General features: G+C 44.5%; 1 protein-coding gene across 2 annotated transcripts; it reads right to left on the minus strand.

The window, feature by feature from the left end:
- Positions 1 to 206: 206 nt before the first annotated feature.
- LOC106610342 (WD repeat domain phosphoinositide-interacting protein 1) lies at positions 207 to 14,480 on the minus strand. Of its 2 annotated transcripts, XM_014209659.2 has the most exons (13): positions 14,112 to 14,480; positions 12,203 to 12,285; positions 11,441 to 11,610; positions 11,091 to 11,187; positions 10,894 to 10,991; positions 10,554 to 10,646; positions 10,043 to 10,113; positions 6,167 to 6,217; positions 4,084 to 4,191; positions 3,742 to 3,906; positions 3,545 to 3,652; positions 2,946 to 3,094; positions 207 to 1,232 (listed from the first exon to the last, which is right to left on the minus strand). In XM_014209659.2, the coding sequence occupies exons 1-13, from the start codon at positions 14,186 to 14,188 to the stop codon at positions 1,111 to 1,113; spliced, it is 1,392 nt and encodes a 463-aa protein (XP_014065134.2). In that variant the 5' UTR covers positions 14,189 to 14,480; the 3' UTR covers positions 207 to 1,110. The 2 variants fall into 2 exon arrangements, with proteins under 2 accessions (XP_014065134.2, XP_014065142.2); XM_014209667.2 differs by lacking the exon at positions 6,167 to 6,217 and having other exon boundaries at positions 14,112 to 14,478.
- Between the last annotated feature and the right edge of the window lie 121 nt (positions 14,481 to 14,601).

The raw sequence follows: 14,601 nt of genomic DNA on the forward strand, positions 1-14,601 counted from the left end.
TCAACTATGTAAAGAAAAAAGTATTTAATAAGATTATTTTATTCATTCAGATCTAGGATGTGTTATTTTAGTGTTCCCTTTATTTTTTTGAGTATATATATATATATATATATATATATATATATATAACAAAAATCCACTTTCCGCCAAAACCTTCACTTAATTACCGTAGGTCTAATGCATTGATGAATAATTCTAATTTCATATTCCAAAATAATATTTAGTACAAGTCAACATTATTTTTTACAAAGTAAAAACATCTACATCATGTCTGAAATGTTACAATATTCAACATTATTTAGTCAATGGTGTTAATAATATTATCACTGAAATAAAAGGACCTGTAAGAATCTACAATACTATAAATCAAGTTTTTCACATTATCAGTATGTTATTATTCTTCCCACCTTTTTTCTAGAGATAAGTTAAAAAACATCACCTCAAGACATATGATAGAAGTCCTCTCTCTCTCCTTCTCTATTCCACCATCCCCTCTCTCTCCCTCCCCCCCCCTCTTCTCTCTCGGGGCGTGGCACAGCTATAGCCCACTGATAAGACAGTCTGTCTGTGCCCGTCTCTGCACTCTTCCACCCTACACTGGGTTCTAGCCAATCTGCATCAAGCAGCAGAATACGACTCGGACCTCACTATCCAGTCAGTGTTATAAATCACTAAATGATACTTAACAGGTTATAAAAGTACAATTGAATGGTTAAGCGCTCAGAGCACTTCTCAATAGCTCTATATGAATGCAATTCAATATTAAAGTCCCTTTTTAACCAGGTTAAACATTGGTTAATATTAGACTAGAGGAAGGCTACAAATTCATAGCCCAGACCTGCTTCCCTTCTGATAGTTAGGGAATGGATTTAAATTGTATTCATACTGACCTTTAGGGCCAGGTATAAGACAATGTACAGAGACGGGTCTACTATCTAGCCACACTCTACTTCTGAATGGCACATGAGAGTAACCAATCAACACTCGCATCTACATTTCTCCCATTTGATTGGCTCGTTGGGGACATGGGGTGGGGGGGTTCTCTTAACACTGATATACTTCCTTCTTGCGTGAATGGCTCCAGTTGATTGGTTCCAGGGAAGTGGTGGGTCAGTTGGTCTGTTTGCTGACGGGAGGAAACTCGTTCTCGTCATCCAGACAGACGGGTCCCTCGGCAAACTCATGTTCAGGGATCACATCCCCTTTCTCAGCCCCTCCATCCTCTGAGTAGCCTGGGAAGAGAGATTACAGGGCACGTCACCAGACTAAGGGCTGTATTCACTCTATAAAGCTGAAAATGTACAGATTCCACAATACACATTTAAAGGTAATTTCCAATTGAGCCGACATATGCAGCATTTACCGTGATGCAGTTTCCGCTAAAGCAGGAACATTTCCTTTAAATTTCAATCACGCTGTAAAGCTGAACTTCTGTGATACGGATTGAAAAAAGTCCTTAACCTCTTGACGGTCGCCTAGGATAGGGGGCGCCACAGCGCATTTTGAAAAATGTTAAACGGCCTACTACTCAAACTCAGAAGCTAGGATATGCATATAATTAATACTTGTGGATAGAAAACACCCTAAAGTTTCTAAAACTGTTTGAATGGTGTCTGTGAGTATAACAGAACTCATATGGCAGTCAAAACCCCGAGACAGATCGAAACAGGAAGTGGAATTCTGAATTGCGGACTCAACTTCATCACGTTGCCTATTAATCACACCGTGAGCTATGGTTCATTGAGCACGTCCTATTGCTTCCACTAGATGTCCCCAGTCTTTACAAAGTGATTTGAGTCTCCTACTGTGAAAACTGACAGAATGACACACTGTGGAACGTGGTCACACGGAGAGGGCCATCACCATTATGACGCCGGCGCCCCTAGCTACCCTCCCCTTTCGAAACGTTTTGAAACACAATGCAATCGTCCCCCTCGAATCTTATTGGAGCTCTGGTTGAAAAAGGCCCTAAAGATTTATGTTATACAACGTTTGACATGTTTGAACGAACCTAAATAAGAAAAAAATGCATTTTGTTGAAAGAGTAGCCCCGCGCACGTCGGATCTTTTGGTGCAGCCTTCAGAACGCGCTAACAACAACAAGCTAATGGAACATAAAGGATGAACTTTTTCGAACGAAAATACATTTGTTGTGGACCTGGGATTCCTGGAAGTGCTTTCTGATGAAGACAACCAAAGGTAAGGGATTATTGACAATAGTATACAAGACTAGATTTGATATGCGATTGTTCCAAGATGGCGCTGACCTGTAACGGTAGCCTATTGTTCTGAGTATCGCATCCCATTTTATCGCAAAGTGTGATTACCCAGTAAAGTTATTTTTAAATCTGGCATTACAGGTGCTTTCAAGAGATATTCATCTATAAATCTTAGAATGACAATATTACATTTTAAAAATGTTTTCGAATAGTAATTTAGTAAATTGTAGCGCTGTTTCATCGGATGCATTTGAGGGAAAATAGTTAGTCAACGTTACGCACCGATGTAAAATGCTGTTTTTATATTTAAATATGAACTTTATCGAACAAAAGAATGCATGTATTGTGTAACATGATGTCCTAGGTGTGTCATCTGATGAAGATTGTCAAAGGTTAGTGCTGCATTTAGCTGTTTTTTGGTTATTTGTGATGCATGTGGTTGGTCGGAAAATGGCTATGTGGCTACTTTTAGGATATACTCCTCTAACATAATCTAATGTTTTGCTTTTGCTGTAAAGCCTTTTTGAAATCGGACAGGGTTCGATTTAGGGGAGGTGTATCTATAAAACGATATAATTTGAAAAAAAACTGAAAAAAAAAATTATTAAATGTTGTTATGCTAATGGAGATAGGATTTTTCACTGGATGTCCGTCCCGTAGGCCGCACAGGGGTTAATCACACAAGGTAAGACATACTACATTCATGAAGCAAACCACACACATTACCTGTGAGAGTGGTAGAAGAGGGTGGGGTCGAGGGGACAGACACAGTGGCAGCGTATGATGGGCTGGTTGACGGTGGGAGGGACCTTCCATCCTCTGGCTCCTCCTCTTCCTGTTGTGCTTCCTGTGGCGCCTCATCTCCTTCAAATAGCCTGGAGAAAACACAAAGAGAGCCTGAGTTCACGCACATATACAAACATGCTTAAGCACACATATATGCTCACCAGGGTTGGAGTCAATTCCATTTCAATTCCAGTCAAGTCAGAAAGTAAATCAAATTCCACATTTTCTTCATTGAAAAGCATTGAAATTAATTGGAATTGGAATGTAATTTTGCTTCCTGAATGGACTGGAAATGAAATGGAATTGACCCCAACTCTGAGGCTCACACACAGAACCCAGTCCCCCACCTGTGATTCCTGACCAGATCCCAATTCCTCACCTGTGTTTCCTGACCGGAACCCAGTCCCTCACCTGTGTTTCCTGACCGGAACCCAGTCCCTCACCTGTGTTTCCTGACCGGAACCCAGTCCCTCACCTGTGTTTCCTGACCGGAATCCAGTCCCTCACCTGTGTTTCCTGACCGGAATCCAGTCCCTCACCTGTGTTTCCTGACCAGAACACACTCTCCTCCGTCCTGTGGGTCAATGTTATAGATGTAGAGATGTCCATCTGATGACGCCACCAGCAGACGAGGTAGCTTCTGAACCCTGAAAATATAGCAAGTAATAGGACTGTAAAATAAAGTGACACACCTACCGCCCTGCATCCCCCCGCAAACACACACACACAAACTTACGTGGACAAGGCGCATACGTTCTTGAGTCCGAACATGTTGAGTCGTACGGTGGCAAAGGCCCGGTCTTGGTGCATCATGTCAGAGACCTGGGAGGGAAGGTAGGTGCTGGCTGCTGTGAACATCTTCCCCACGTAGGCACCCCACGTAGGAGACTCGCCATCTCGACTAGAGACAGGCAGAGGAGACAGGCAGGAGTAAATCGCACTGCTCTTCCTGACTGACTACAGAGACAAAACTAACATAAAGCATTGAACACACCTGACAACTAGCCACTGAGAACCAGAAAGGGACATGTCGTAAGACGATCAACACAACCAAATCTGGAGAGTAAACAGTGAGTACCTGGGGCTGTGCTGTTCCAGTTTGAAGATATGGACCGTCTCTGTGTTGCTGGAGGCACAGAGGAACTGTGCATCTGAACTAAAGGACAACGAGCTGATACTCACATACCTGAGACACAGACACACATGGTAAGAGTCATCATCCCCCAAGATACCAAACCTACCACTACAATACCTTGGAATCGTTCTGTAGTCTGTCTACACATGTAGTACCTGTTGTGTCTGTCATATCTGTATTCTGTCTACACATGTAGTGTTTAGTGTCTGTTCTGTATTATCAGTAATATCTGTAGTGTATGTAGTGTCTGTAATATCTGCAGTGTCTGCAGTGACTGCAATATCTGTAGTCGGTCTACACATAAACTCAGCAACAAAATAAACGTCCCTTTTTCAGGACCCTGTCTTTCAAAGATAATTAGTAAAAATCCAAATAACTTCACAGATCTTCATGGTAAAGGGTTTAAACACTGTTTCCCATGCTTGTTCAATGAACCATAAACAATTAATGAACATGCACCTGTGGAACGGTCGTTAAGACACTAACAGCTTACAGACGGTAGACAATTAAGGTCACAGTTATGAAAACATAGGACACTAAAGAGGCCTTTCTACTGACTCTGAAAAACACCAAAAGAAAGATGCCCAGGGTCCCTGCTCATCTGCGTGAACATGCCTTAGGCATGCTGCAAGGAGGCATGAGGACTGCAGATGTGGCCAGGGCAATAAATTGCAATGTCCGTAGTGTGAGACGCCTAAGACGGTGCTACAGGGAGACAGGACGGACAGCTGATCGTCCTCGCAGTGGCAGACCATGTGTAACAACACCTGCACAGGATTGGTACATCCGAACATCACACCTGCGGGACAGGTACAGGATGTCAACAACAACTGCCCGAGTTACACCAGGAACGCACAATCCCTCCATCAATAATAGGCTGAGAGAGGCTGGACTAAGGGCTTGTAGGCCTGTTGTAAGGCAGGTCCTCACCGGACATCACCGGCAACAACGTCGCCTATGGGCACAAACCCATCCTCATCGGACTGAGATTGCAGGCAATCTCAACACTGTGCATTACAGGGAAGACATCCTCCTCCCTCATGTGGTACCCTTCCTGCAGACTCATCCTGACATGACCCTCCAGCATGACAATGCCACCAGTGATACTGCTTGTTCTGTGCGTGATTTCCTGCAAGACAGGAATGTCAGTGTTCTGCCTGGATCTCAATCCCATTGAGCACGTCTGGGACCTGTTGGATCAGAGGGTAAGGGCTAGGGCCATTCCCCTCAGAAATGTCCAGGAACTTCCAGGTGCCTTGGTGGAAGAGTGGGGTAACATCTCTCAGCAAGAACTGGCAAATCTGGTGCAGTCCATGAGGAGATGCACTGCAGTACTTAATGCAGCTGGTGGCCACACCAGATACTGACTGTTACTTTTGACCCCCCCTTTGTTCAGGGACACATTATTACATTTCTGTTAGTCACATGTCTGTGGAACTTGTTCAGTTTATGGCTCAGTTGTTGAATCTTGTTATGTTCATACAAATATTTACACGTTACGTTTGCTGAAAATAAACGCAGTTGACAGTGAGGACGTTTCTTTTTTTGCTGAGTTTAGTATCAGTAGTGTCTGTAGTATCTGTAGTCTGTCTACACATGTAGTATCAGTAGTGTGTGTAGTATCAGTAGTGTGTGTAGTATTTGTAGTGTCTGTAGTCTGTCTACACATGTAGTATATGTAATGTCCAAACACACCAAGAAAGTTGTGAAGAGGGCACGACAACGTCTTTTCCCCCTCAGAAGGGGACACTAAAGATAGAACAGACACTACAGACACTACATATATTACAGACACTACAGACACTACATGTGTAGACAGACTACAGATACCACAGACACTACAGTCCCCACTTGCTTCAAGATGTCCTCTATTGTTCATGTATGCAAGAAAGCAAAGTTAACTGAACAAAATGACTATCGCCCCATAGCACCCTCTTCTGTCATCATTAAGTGCTTTGAGAGGCTAGTTAAGGATAAATTCACCTCTACCTTACCTGACACCCTAGACTCACTTCAATTTGCTTACCGCCCCAATAGATCCACAGAGGATGCAATCGCCATCGCACTGCACACTGCCCTGGACAAGAGGAATACCTACGTCAGAATGCTGTTCATTAACTACAGCTCAGCCTTCAACACCTTAGTACCCTCCAAGCTCATCATTAAGCTCGGGGCCCTGGGTCTGAACCCCGCCCTGTGCAACTGGGTCCTGGACTTCCTGACGGGCTGCCCCCAGGTGGTGAAGATGGGAAACATCACCTCCACTTCGCTGATCCTCAACACTGGGGCCACACAAGGGTGTTTGCTCAGCCCCCTCCTGTACTCCCTGTTCACCCATGACGAGACAGCCTACAGGGAGGAGGTCCCTGGTGGAGTGTTTCCAGGAAAATAACCTCAACGTTAACAAAATGAAGGAGCTGATCGTGGACTTCAGGAAACAGCAGAGGGAGCACATCCATATCCCCATCGACGGGACCGCAGTGGAGAAGGTGGTAAGCTTCAAGTTCCTCGGTGTTCACATCACTGACCATCTAAAATGGTCCACCCACACAGACAGTGTGGTTAAGAAGGCTGAAGAAATTTGGCTTGGCTCCTAAGACCCTCAAATGTTTACAGATGCACAATTGAGAGCATCCTGTCGGGCTGTATCACCGCCTGGTACGGCAACTGCACCACCCGCAACCGCAAGCCTCTCCAGAGGGTGGTGCGGTCTGCCCAACGCATCACTGGGGTCTCACTGCCTGCCCTCCAGGACACCTATAGCATCCGATGTCACAGGAAGGCCAAAAATATCATCAAGGACATCAACCACCCGAGCCACTACCTGTTCACCCCGCTATCATCCAGAAGACGAGGTCAGTGCAGGTGCATCAAAGCTGTGACCGAGAGACTGAAAAACATATTCTATCTCAAGGCCATCAGACCGTTAAACAGCCTTCACTAGCCGGCTACCATTCGGTACTCAACCTAGCACCTTAGAAGCTGCTGCCCTATATATAGTGCATTCGGAAAGTATCCAGAACCCTTGACTTTTTAAACATTTTGTTACGTTACAGCCTTATTCTATGCTGAGCACTTGTTGGCTGCTTTTCCTTCACTCTGCGGTCCAACTCATCCCAAACCATCTCAATTGGGTTGAGGTTGGGTGATTGTGGAGGCCAGGTCATCTGATGCAGCACTCCATCACTCTCCTTCTTGGTCAAATAGCCCTTACACAGCCTGGAGTTGTATTGGGTCATTGTCCTGTTGAAAAACAAATGATGGTCCCACTAAGCGCAAACCAGATGGGATGGCGTATCGCTGCAGAATGCTGTGGTAGCCATGCTGGTTAACTGTGCCTTGAATTCTAAATAAATCACAAACACTGTCACCAGCAAAGCACCCCCACACCATCACACCTCCATGCTTCACGGTGGGAACCACACATGCGGAAATCATCCGTTCACCTACTCTGCGTCTCACAAAGACACGGCGGTTGGAACCAAAAATTGCAAATTTGGAATCATCAGACCAAATTACAGATTTCTACTGGTCTAATGTCCATTGCTCGTGTTTCTTGGCCCAAGCAAGTCTCTTCTTCTTACTGGTGTCCTTTAGTAGTGCTTTCTTTGCAGCAATTCGACCATGAAGGCCTGATTTACGCAGTCTCCTCAAAACAGTTGATGTTGAGATGTGTCTTACTTGAAATCTGTGATGCATTTATTTGGGATGCAATTTCTGAGGCTGGTAACTTATCCCCTCCCTGTTTTTACACTGCTGCTACTCGCTGTTTAATATCTATGCATAGTCACTTTACCCCTACATACATGTACAAATGACCTCGACTACCCGCACACACTGACTCGGTATCGGTACCCACTGTATATAGCCTCGGTATTGTTATTTTATATGTTTGTTTTTTTGTAAATATTTTCTTAACCAACAATGCCGTTTTAAGAAAATAGAGTTAAGGGCTTATAAAGTAAGCGTTTCATGGTAAGGTCTACACCTGTTCGGCGCATGTGACAAATAACTGTTGATTTGATTTGATCTGTAGTGTCTAGTATCTGTAGTGTCTGTCAACACAGGTAGTACAGTGGGGGGGAAAGTATTTGATCCCCTGCTGATTTTCTACGTTTGCCCACTGACAAAGAAATGATCAGTCTATAATTTTAATGGTAGGTTTTTTTGAACAGTAAGAGACAGAATAACAACAAAAATATCCAGAAAAACGCATGTAAAAAATGTTATAAATTGATTTGCATTTTAATGAGGGAAATAAGTATTTGACCCCTTCTCAATCAGAAAGATTTCTGGCTCCCAGGTGTCTTTTATACAGGTAACGAGCTGAGATTAGGAGCACACTCTTAAAGTGAGTGCTCCTAACCACAGCTTGTTACCTGTATAGAAGACACCTGTCCACAGAAGCAATCAATCAATCAGATTCCAAACTCTCCACCATGGCCAAGACCAAAGAGCTCTCCAAGGATGTCAGGGACAAGATTGTTGACCTACACAAGGCTGGAATGGGCTACAAGACCATCGCCAAGCAGCTTGGTGAGAAGGTGACAACATTTGGTGTGATTATTCGCAAATGGAAGAAACACATAAGAACTGTCAATATCCCTCGGCCTGGGGCTCCATGCAAGATCTCACCTCGTGGAGTTGCAATGATCATGAGAACGGTGAGGAATCAGCCCAGAACTACACGGGAGGATCTTGTCAATGATCTCAAGGCATCTGGGACCATAGTCACCAAGAAAACAATTGGTAACACACTACGCCGTGAAGGACTGAAATCCTGCAGCACCCGCAAGGTCCCCCTGCTCAAAAATACATATACATGCCCGTCTGAAGTTTGCCAGTGAACATCTGAATGATTCAGAGGACAACTAGTGAAAGTGTTGTGGTCAGATGAGACCAAAATGGAGCTCTTTGGCATCAACTCAACTCACCGTGTTTGGAGGAGGAAGAATGCTGCCTATGACCCCAAGAACAACATCCCCACCGTCAAACATAGAGGTGGAAACATTATGCTTTGGGGGTGGTTTTCTGCTAAGGGGACAGGACAACTTCACCGCATCAAAGGGACGATGTACCGTCTAATCTTGGGTGAGAACCTCCTTCCCTCAGCCAGGGCATTGAAAATGGGTCGTGGATGGGTATTCCAGCATGACAATGACCCAAAACACACGGCCAAGGCAACAAAGGAGTGGCTCAAGAAGAAGCACATTAAGGTCCTGGAGTGGCCTAGCCAGTCTCCAGACCTTAATCCCATAGAAAATCTGTGGAGGGAGCTGAAGGTTCGAGTTGCCAAATGTCAGGCTCGAAACCTTAATGACTTGGAGAAGATCTGCAAAGAGGAGTGGGACAAAATCCCTCCTGAGATGTGTGCAAACCTGGTGGCCAACTACAAGAAACGTCTGACCTCTGATTGCCAACAAGGGTTTTGCCACCAAGTACTAAGTCATGTTTTGCAGAGGGGTCAAATACTTATTTCCCTCATTAAAATGCAAATCATTTTATAACATTTTTGACATGCGTTTTTCTGGATTTTTTTGTTGTTATTCTGTCTCTCACTGTTCAAATAAACCTACCATTAAAATTATAGACTGGTCATTTCTTTGTAAGTGGGCAAACGTACAAAATCAGCAGGGGATCAAATACTTCCCCCCCCACTGTATCTGTCGTATCTGTAGTCTGTCTACACATGTAGTACCTATAGTCTGTCTACACATGTAGTACCTATAGTCTGTCTACACATGTAGTATCTATAGTCTGTCTACACATGTAGTATCTATAGTCTGTCTACACATGTAGTATCTATAGTCTGTCTACACATGTAGTATCTATAGTCTGTCTACACATGTAGTATCTATAGTCTGTCTACACATGTAGTATCTATAGTCTGGTATAAACTGACCTCTTCATCCCTCTACGGAACTCAAACAGCCTCTGTCCCTCTGGGATGGTGAACACTCTGATCACTGTACCCTGGATCGGAGGAGGAGGAGATGATCAGATAGAACCGTAGACAGAGATGTACACTGAGTGCACAAAACATTAGGAACACCTGCTCTTTCCATGACAGACTGACCAGGTGAATCCAGGGGAAAACTATGATCCCTTATTGATGACACTTGTTAAATCCACTTCAACCAGTGTAGATGAAGGGGAGGAGACAGTTTAAAGAAGGATTTTTAAGCCTTGAGACAATTGAGAAATGGATTGTGTATGTGTGTCATTCAGAGGGTGAATGGGCAAAACAACAACAGGTGTAAGTGTTCTTAATGTTTTGTACACTGTATGTATGTATGTATGTATGTATGTATGTATGTATGTATGTATGTATGTATGTATGTTATAGTGAGAGGTACAGTTGAAAGACAGGCAGAGACAACCAGAAAGGGAGAGAAAGGAACAGTCAGACTCACCCTCTCGGAGGCACTGGCCAGTTTGGTTCCTGAAGTGTTGAATGTGAGGGCAGCCAGGGGACTGTCATGGGCTGGGATCATCGTCACCTTGCTCTGAGGAAAACACAGGTCACACATTAGTGACATCATCAACCTGTGACCACTTCAACAGCCGTGACATGCAATGACTGTACTTCATGTACCCAAAGGTATTAAGGCAGCTCAACTACCTCTCCAACTACTCTACTAGCTAACCCACAAGCTGCCATTGTGGTCAACATGAATACCCCCTGTGTTGTGCTGTGCAGACAGCGGTTTGAATAGCAGTGGTGGCAGAAGTCATTTGAATATCAGGTCTTACCAGGTTGTTGGCGTCATAGACCATGATCTCTCCGATGGTCTGACTGCCAGGGTACGCCAGGTAGGAGTTACCATGGTTCACAGAGAGGGCACAGAGACCTGACGGGTTGGAGGGTTTGTCTGTGTTTAGAAACTGAGCATAGTTGAGGGTATGATGAATGATGTGTGTGTGTGTGTGTGTGTGTGTGTATTCAGTACCTGAGGGGTTATGGGGCGTGTTGAGCAGCGTCTTCAGCAGCTTCATGTCTTTGATGTTGTGGATGTAGACGGACTCCTCCAGACACACCACCAGCCTCTACAGGGGACAGAGAGGGAAACGCTGCAGCAGAGCTGGAAGATGGGATAGGTTTGCAATGGGAACTGATCTCAGGATTGGTGAGAGAGATTGGATTGGAATGGGGCCTCAATCTGACCTAAGTATACAGTCTTAGAAAAAAGGGTTCTAAAAGGGTTCTTCGGCTGTCCTATGGGGAACCCTTTAACATTTTAGATAGCACCTTTTTTTAAGCGTGTAGCGGTGAGGAATGGGTTTGGAAGAGGTCCATTACCTGTCTGTTGAGCCGGACTGAGAGGATGTTGTTAGAGTAGCTATAGTTGCAGATCTCTGTTCCCCTTTTGAAGTGGTAGACGTTCATACGTCGGGGCATGGAGAGACTGACCACCACCACCAGACTGCTGGAGAACAACCGCTCCACAATGTACACGTCTGGACACTCCGCTGGGAGAGGGAGGGAAGGGATGGGGAAGGGGAGGGAGAGGGAGGGAGGGGAAGGAGAGGGAGGGGAAGGTGAGGGAGGGAAGAGGAAGAGGAAGGAGAGGGAGGGGAGAGGGAGGGAGGGGAAGGGGAGAGGGAGGGAAGTTGGAAGGGGGGAGGGAAGGGTTAAATCACATACAAGTGCTAATATAAATCACACTGCACATAGAATACACACACACATACCACACACATGCACACACACTTTCCATCATTCATTCCATCATTCATTCAATACTCAAACTAAAACATTCATAGAATCACACACTTTCCTCTCTCTGTGATACGAAACACTGATAAAATACTTGCAGAATGCATTACTGGGAACAGGCTTATGGTGTAACACACTGCTCTCTACCATTGTTTACATATGTGGGAGAGGGAGGGCTATGTCAGCTTAGAACAACTTGTTCTCTGGTTACAAGACTACTGTTCAACCATGCTAGTTGACCTGACCACAGCTTATTGGGTGTTTGTTTTGTCCCGGTGCTAGGATACCAGCTTTGTGTTTAACTGTAGCTACCAGTACACACAGGCTATAAGGACACTCACTCACCTCCTTCGTGGATGCAGTCCATCTTGTCCACTGAGGTGACAGAGAAGAGTCTGTAGCCTGACTTAGTGCCCACTGATAGAGACCTGAAACACACAGAGCCCCAACTGTTGTTACACATCCAAGATGGCGTCCACTATGTGTGTAGTCTATAATTCACTATAAAGGTGTAGAGTTGTAAACCACCATAATGGTTTCATCATAATCCCCTCTCAAGGTTTGCTTGAAGGTTACAGTTTGTTAATATGATATAACCAAATAGGCTGGATGTTCACTTGTTGTGCCATAATCTAAATAATCTACCTTTTTTTAAATTTCACCTTTATTTAACCAGGTAGGCTAGTTGAGAACAAGTTCTCATTTACAACTGCGACCTGGCCAAGATAAAGCAAAGCAGTGTGACACAAACAACAACACAGAGCTACACATGCTATACCGCTTAAACTAAATGAACTAACAATGGAAAAACCATACAATAAAATCAAATGAGTTCAGTGCCAAACAATCCGGGCAGTTGTAAAAACCTCTCGAGCATTTATCTTTTTGTTATCTGTGAGTCCAATATCAAAACCACACAAATGTAATTAATGGAAATGAAATGCATCTTTGATTGGAGAAAATAAATGGGAGCTCAAACGCTGTAAACTGAACCTCAAGTCTCTCTCCCTATCCTTGTTCTCTAACCGGGACACCTCTATCAGCTACTACCTTTACTCAGTGCATTCGTAAATTATGCTACGCTTATGAGCGGAAAGGCTGATTGGACAGAGGATGGACAGAGGCAGAGGATGTTTTCTAAGGAAAGCCTTTGTACACACTCCGCTTACCAGGAAATGTAGGGGATACATGAAATGCCTCACTACCCACTGAGCTATATATAGCAATCAGGGGAAATGAAGGATACACAGTGTGCTGTATGGTCAACACAGCAAGAGTTGACTCAGGTCATGTGATCACCCTAAGCACTTCAAACAACACTGATAATCAAGCAAACTATGGGCATATACAGAGATACTGTGTAGAGAAAAAGAGGGACAGGCATCTGTCAACAGGTGGAATAGGATGGACTAGGAAGGTATAGGATCATATTCATTCTAGAGTAGACACTGATCTAATATCAGTTTAACATTTCCCCCTTATGGTTTAGGTTACGCTATGTGGAGGGTGAGCTGATCCTAGATCTCTGCCTGAGGGCAACCACTACCCAGAGTGGAACAGGTGCGTGGTTCAGTGGGATATAGGCCTATCCCAGGCAACATATAGCCTAACTGCTGCTTGTCTTATCATGTCTGAGGATGATTGAAAATGGGAGGGATCTAACATTAACATGTGTGTTTGACCACCTGGCTGTTACTACACCTGTAACCGCCCTGTAGATCAACAGTGTCTGGCTGCTCCTCTATCACTCACACTCAACTTCCAACATTCATAATGTTACCGAGCATGGGATCCCATACCCAAAGACCCATTGTCATAATGCAATTCATCCAACCGCCCCATGCATGCAGTGGTGATAGCCTTAGTGCTTCAAGAAATCATGACAGTTCCACAACTCATTGCATGTGTCATCATCCGAGACAAAAACCTAATTTGCACAATAGTCTGCTGTGCTGACCAGTATCTCTACTGTAGGTCAAATCTTGCCTGGATACTTTTCTCTGGCCATCTATCTATAAGCCTTCGTAGTGTGGTGGCCTACTTCACAAGGTACTAACCTATATTTTAGGAACTGTGTTGATGAGACACCATGGGACAATTGTATTAACATTGATAAACTACAGACAGACCATATTACAGCTAGACGGACGCATACAGATTTACTGCCTAGATTATGCAAGAAGAATCTTCTAACAGTGTGACACGTTGAATACGCTAGAACTGGCCCGAGTTGGCAGACAGGGCGCTTGCTTACGTGGTGTCCTGGTTGAACGAGGCGCTGATCAAGCCTTGAGGCCCTCCCGGACCGTCGGATGTCTCCCGTTCCTCCATCTCGTCCACAGTGATTATCCTGTCCTGCTCCACTTCCCTAGTTCAGTGGCCTGTGTTCGGATCGATCACTCCGAAACCCAGCTCCTCTACACACGTATGCGCTTGAGATTAGTTATTACAATGTAATACATGCTATACAAATTGGAAATTGATGGCTTGTATCCTGAAACTAAAATTATTTGTTGCTTCTACTTTAGAACACGGCGCTTGTATTCCGTTTTAACCCTAACTTCTAGAGTTAGCAGGAGGCAGACAAAAACAAAAACAGCTGAGGGCTGGATGCGTCACTTTTGTGCCCTTTTCTATTGGCTGGTTGGAACTTGGAGACTACCTCTGCACCACTTAGATTGTCCAACCTTTTGAAAACATGTATCTGATTGGGTGGATTCGATTATGCTGCCGCGCGGCACTGG

The sequence above is a fragment of the Salmo salar genome, chromosome ssa01 (assembly GCF_905237065.1).
Source record: "Salmo salar chromosome ssa01, Ssal_v3.1, whole genome shotgun sequence".
Classification (NCBI taxonomy): Eukaryota; Metazoa; Chordata; class Actinopteri; order Salmoniformes; family Salmonidae; genus Salmo; species Salmo salar.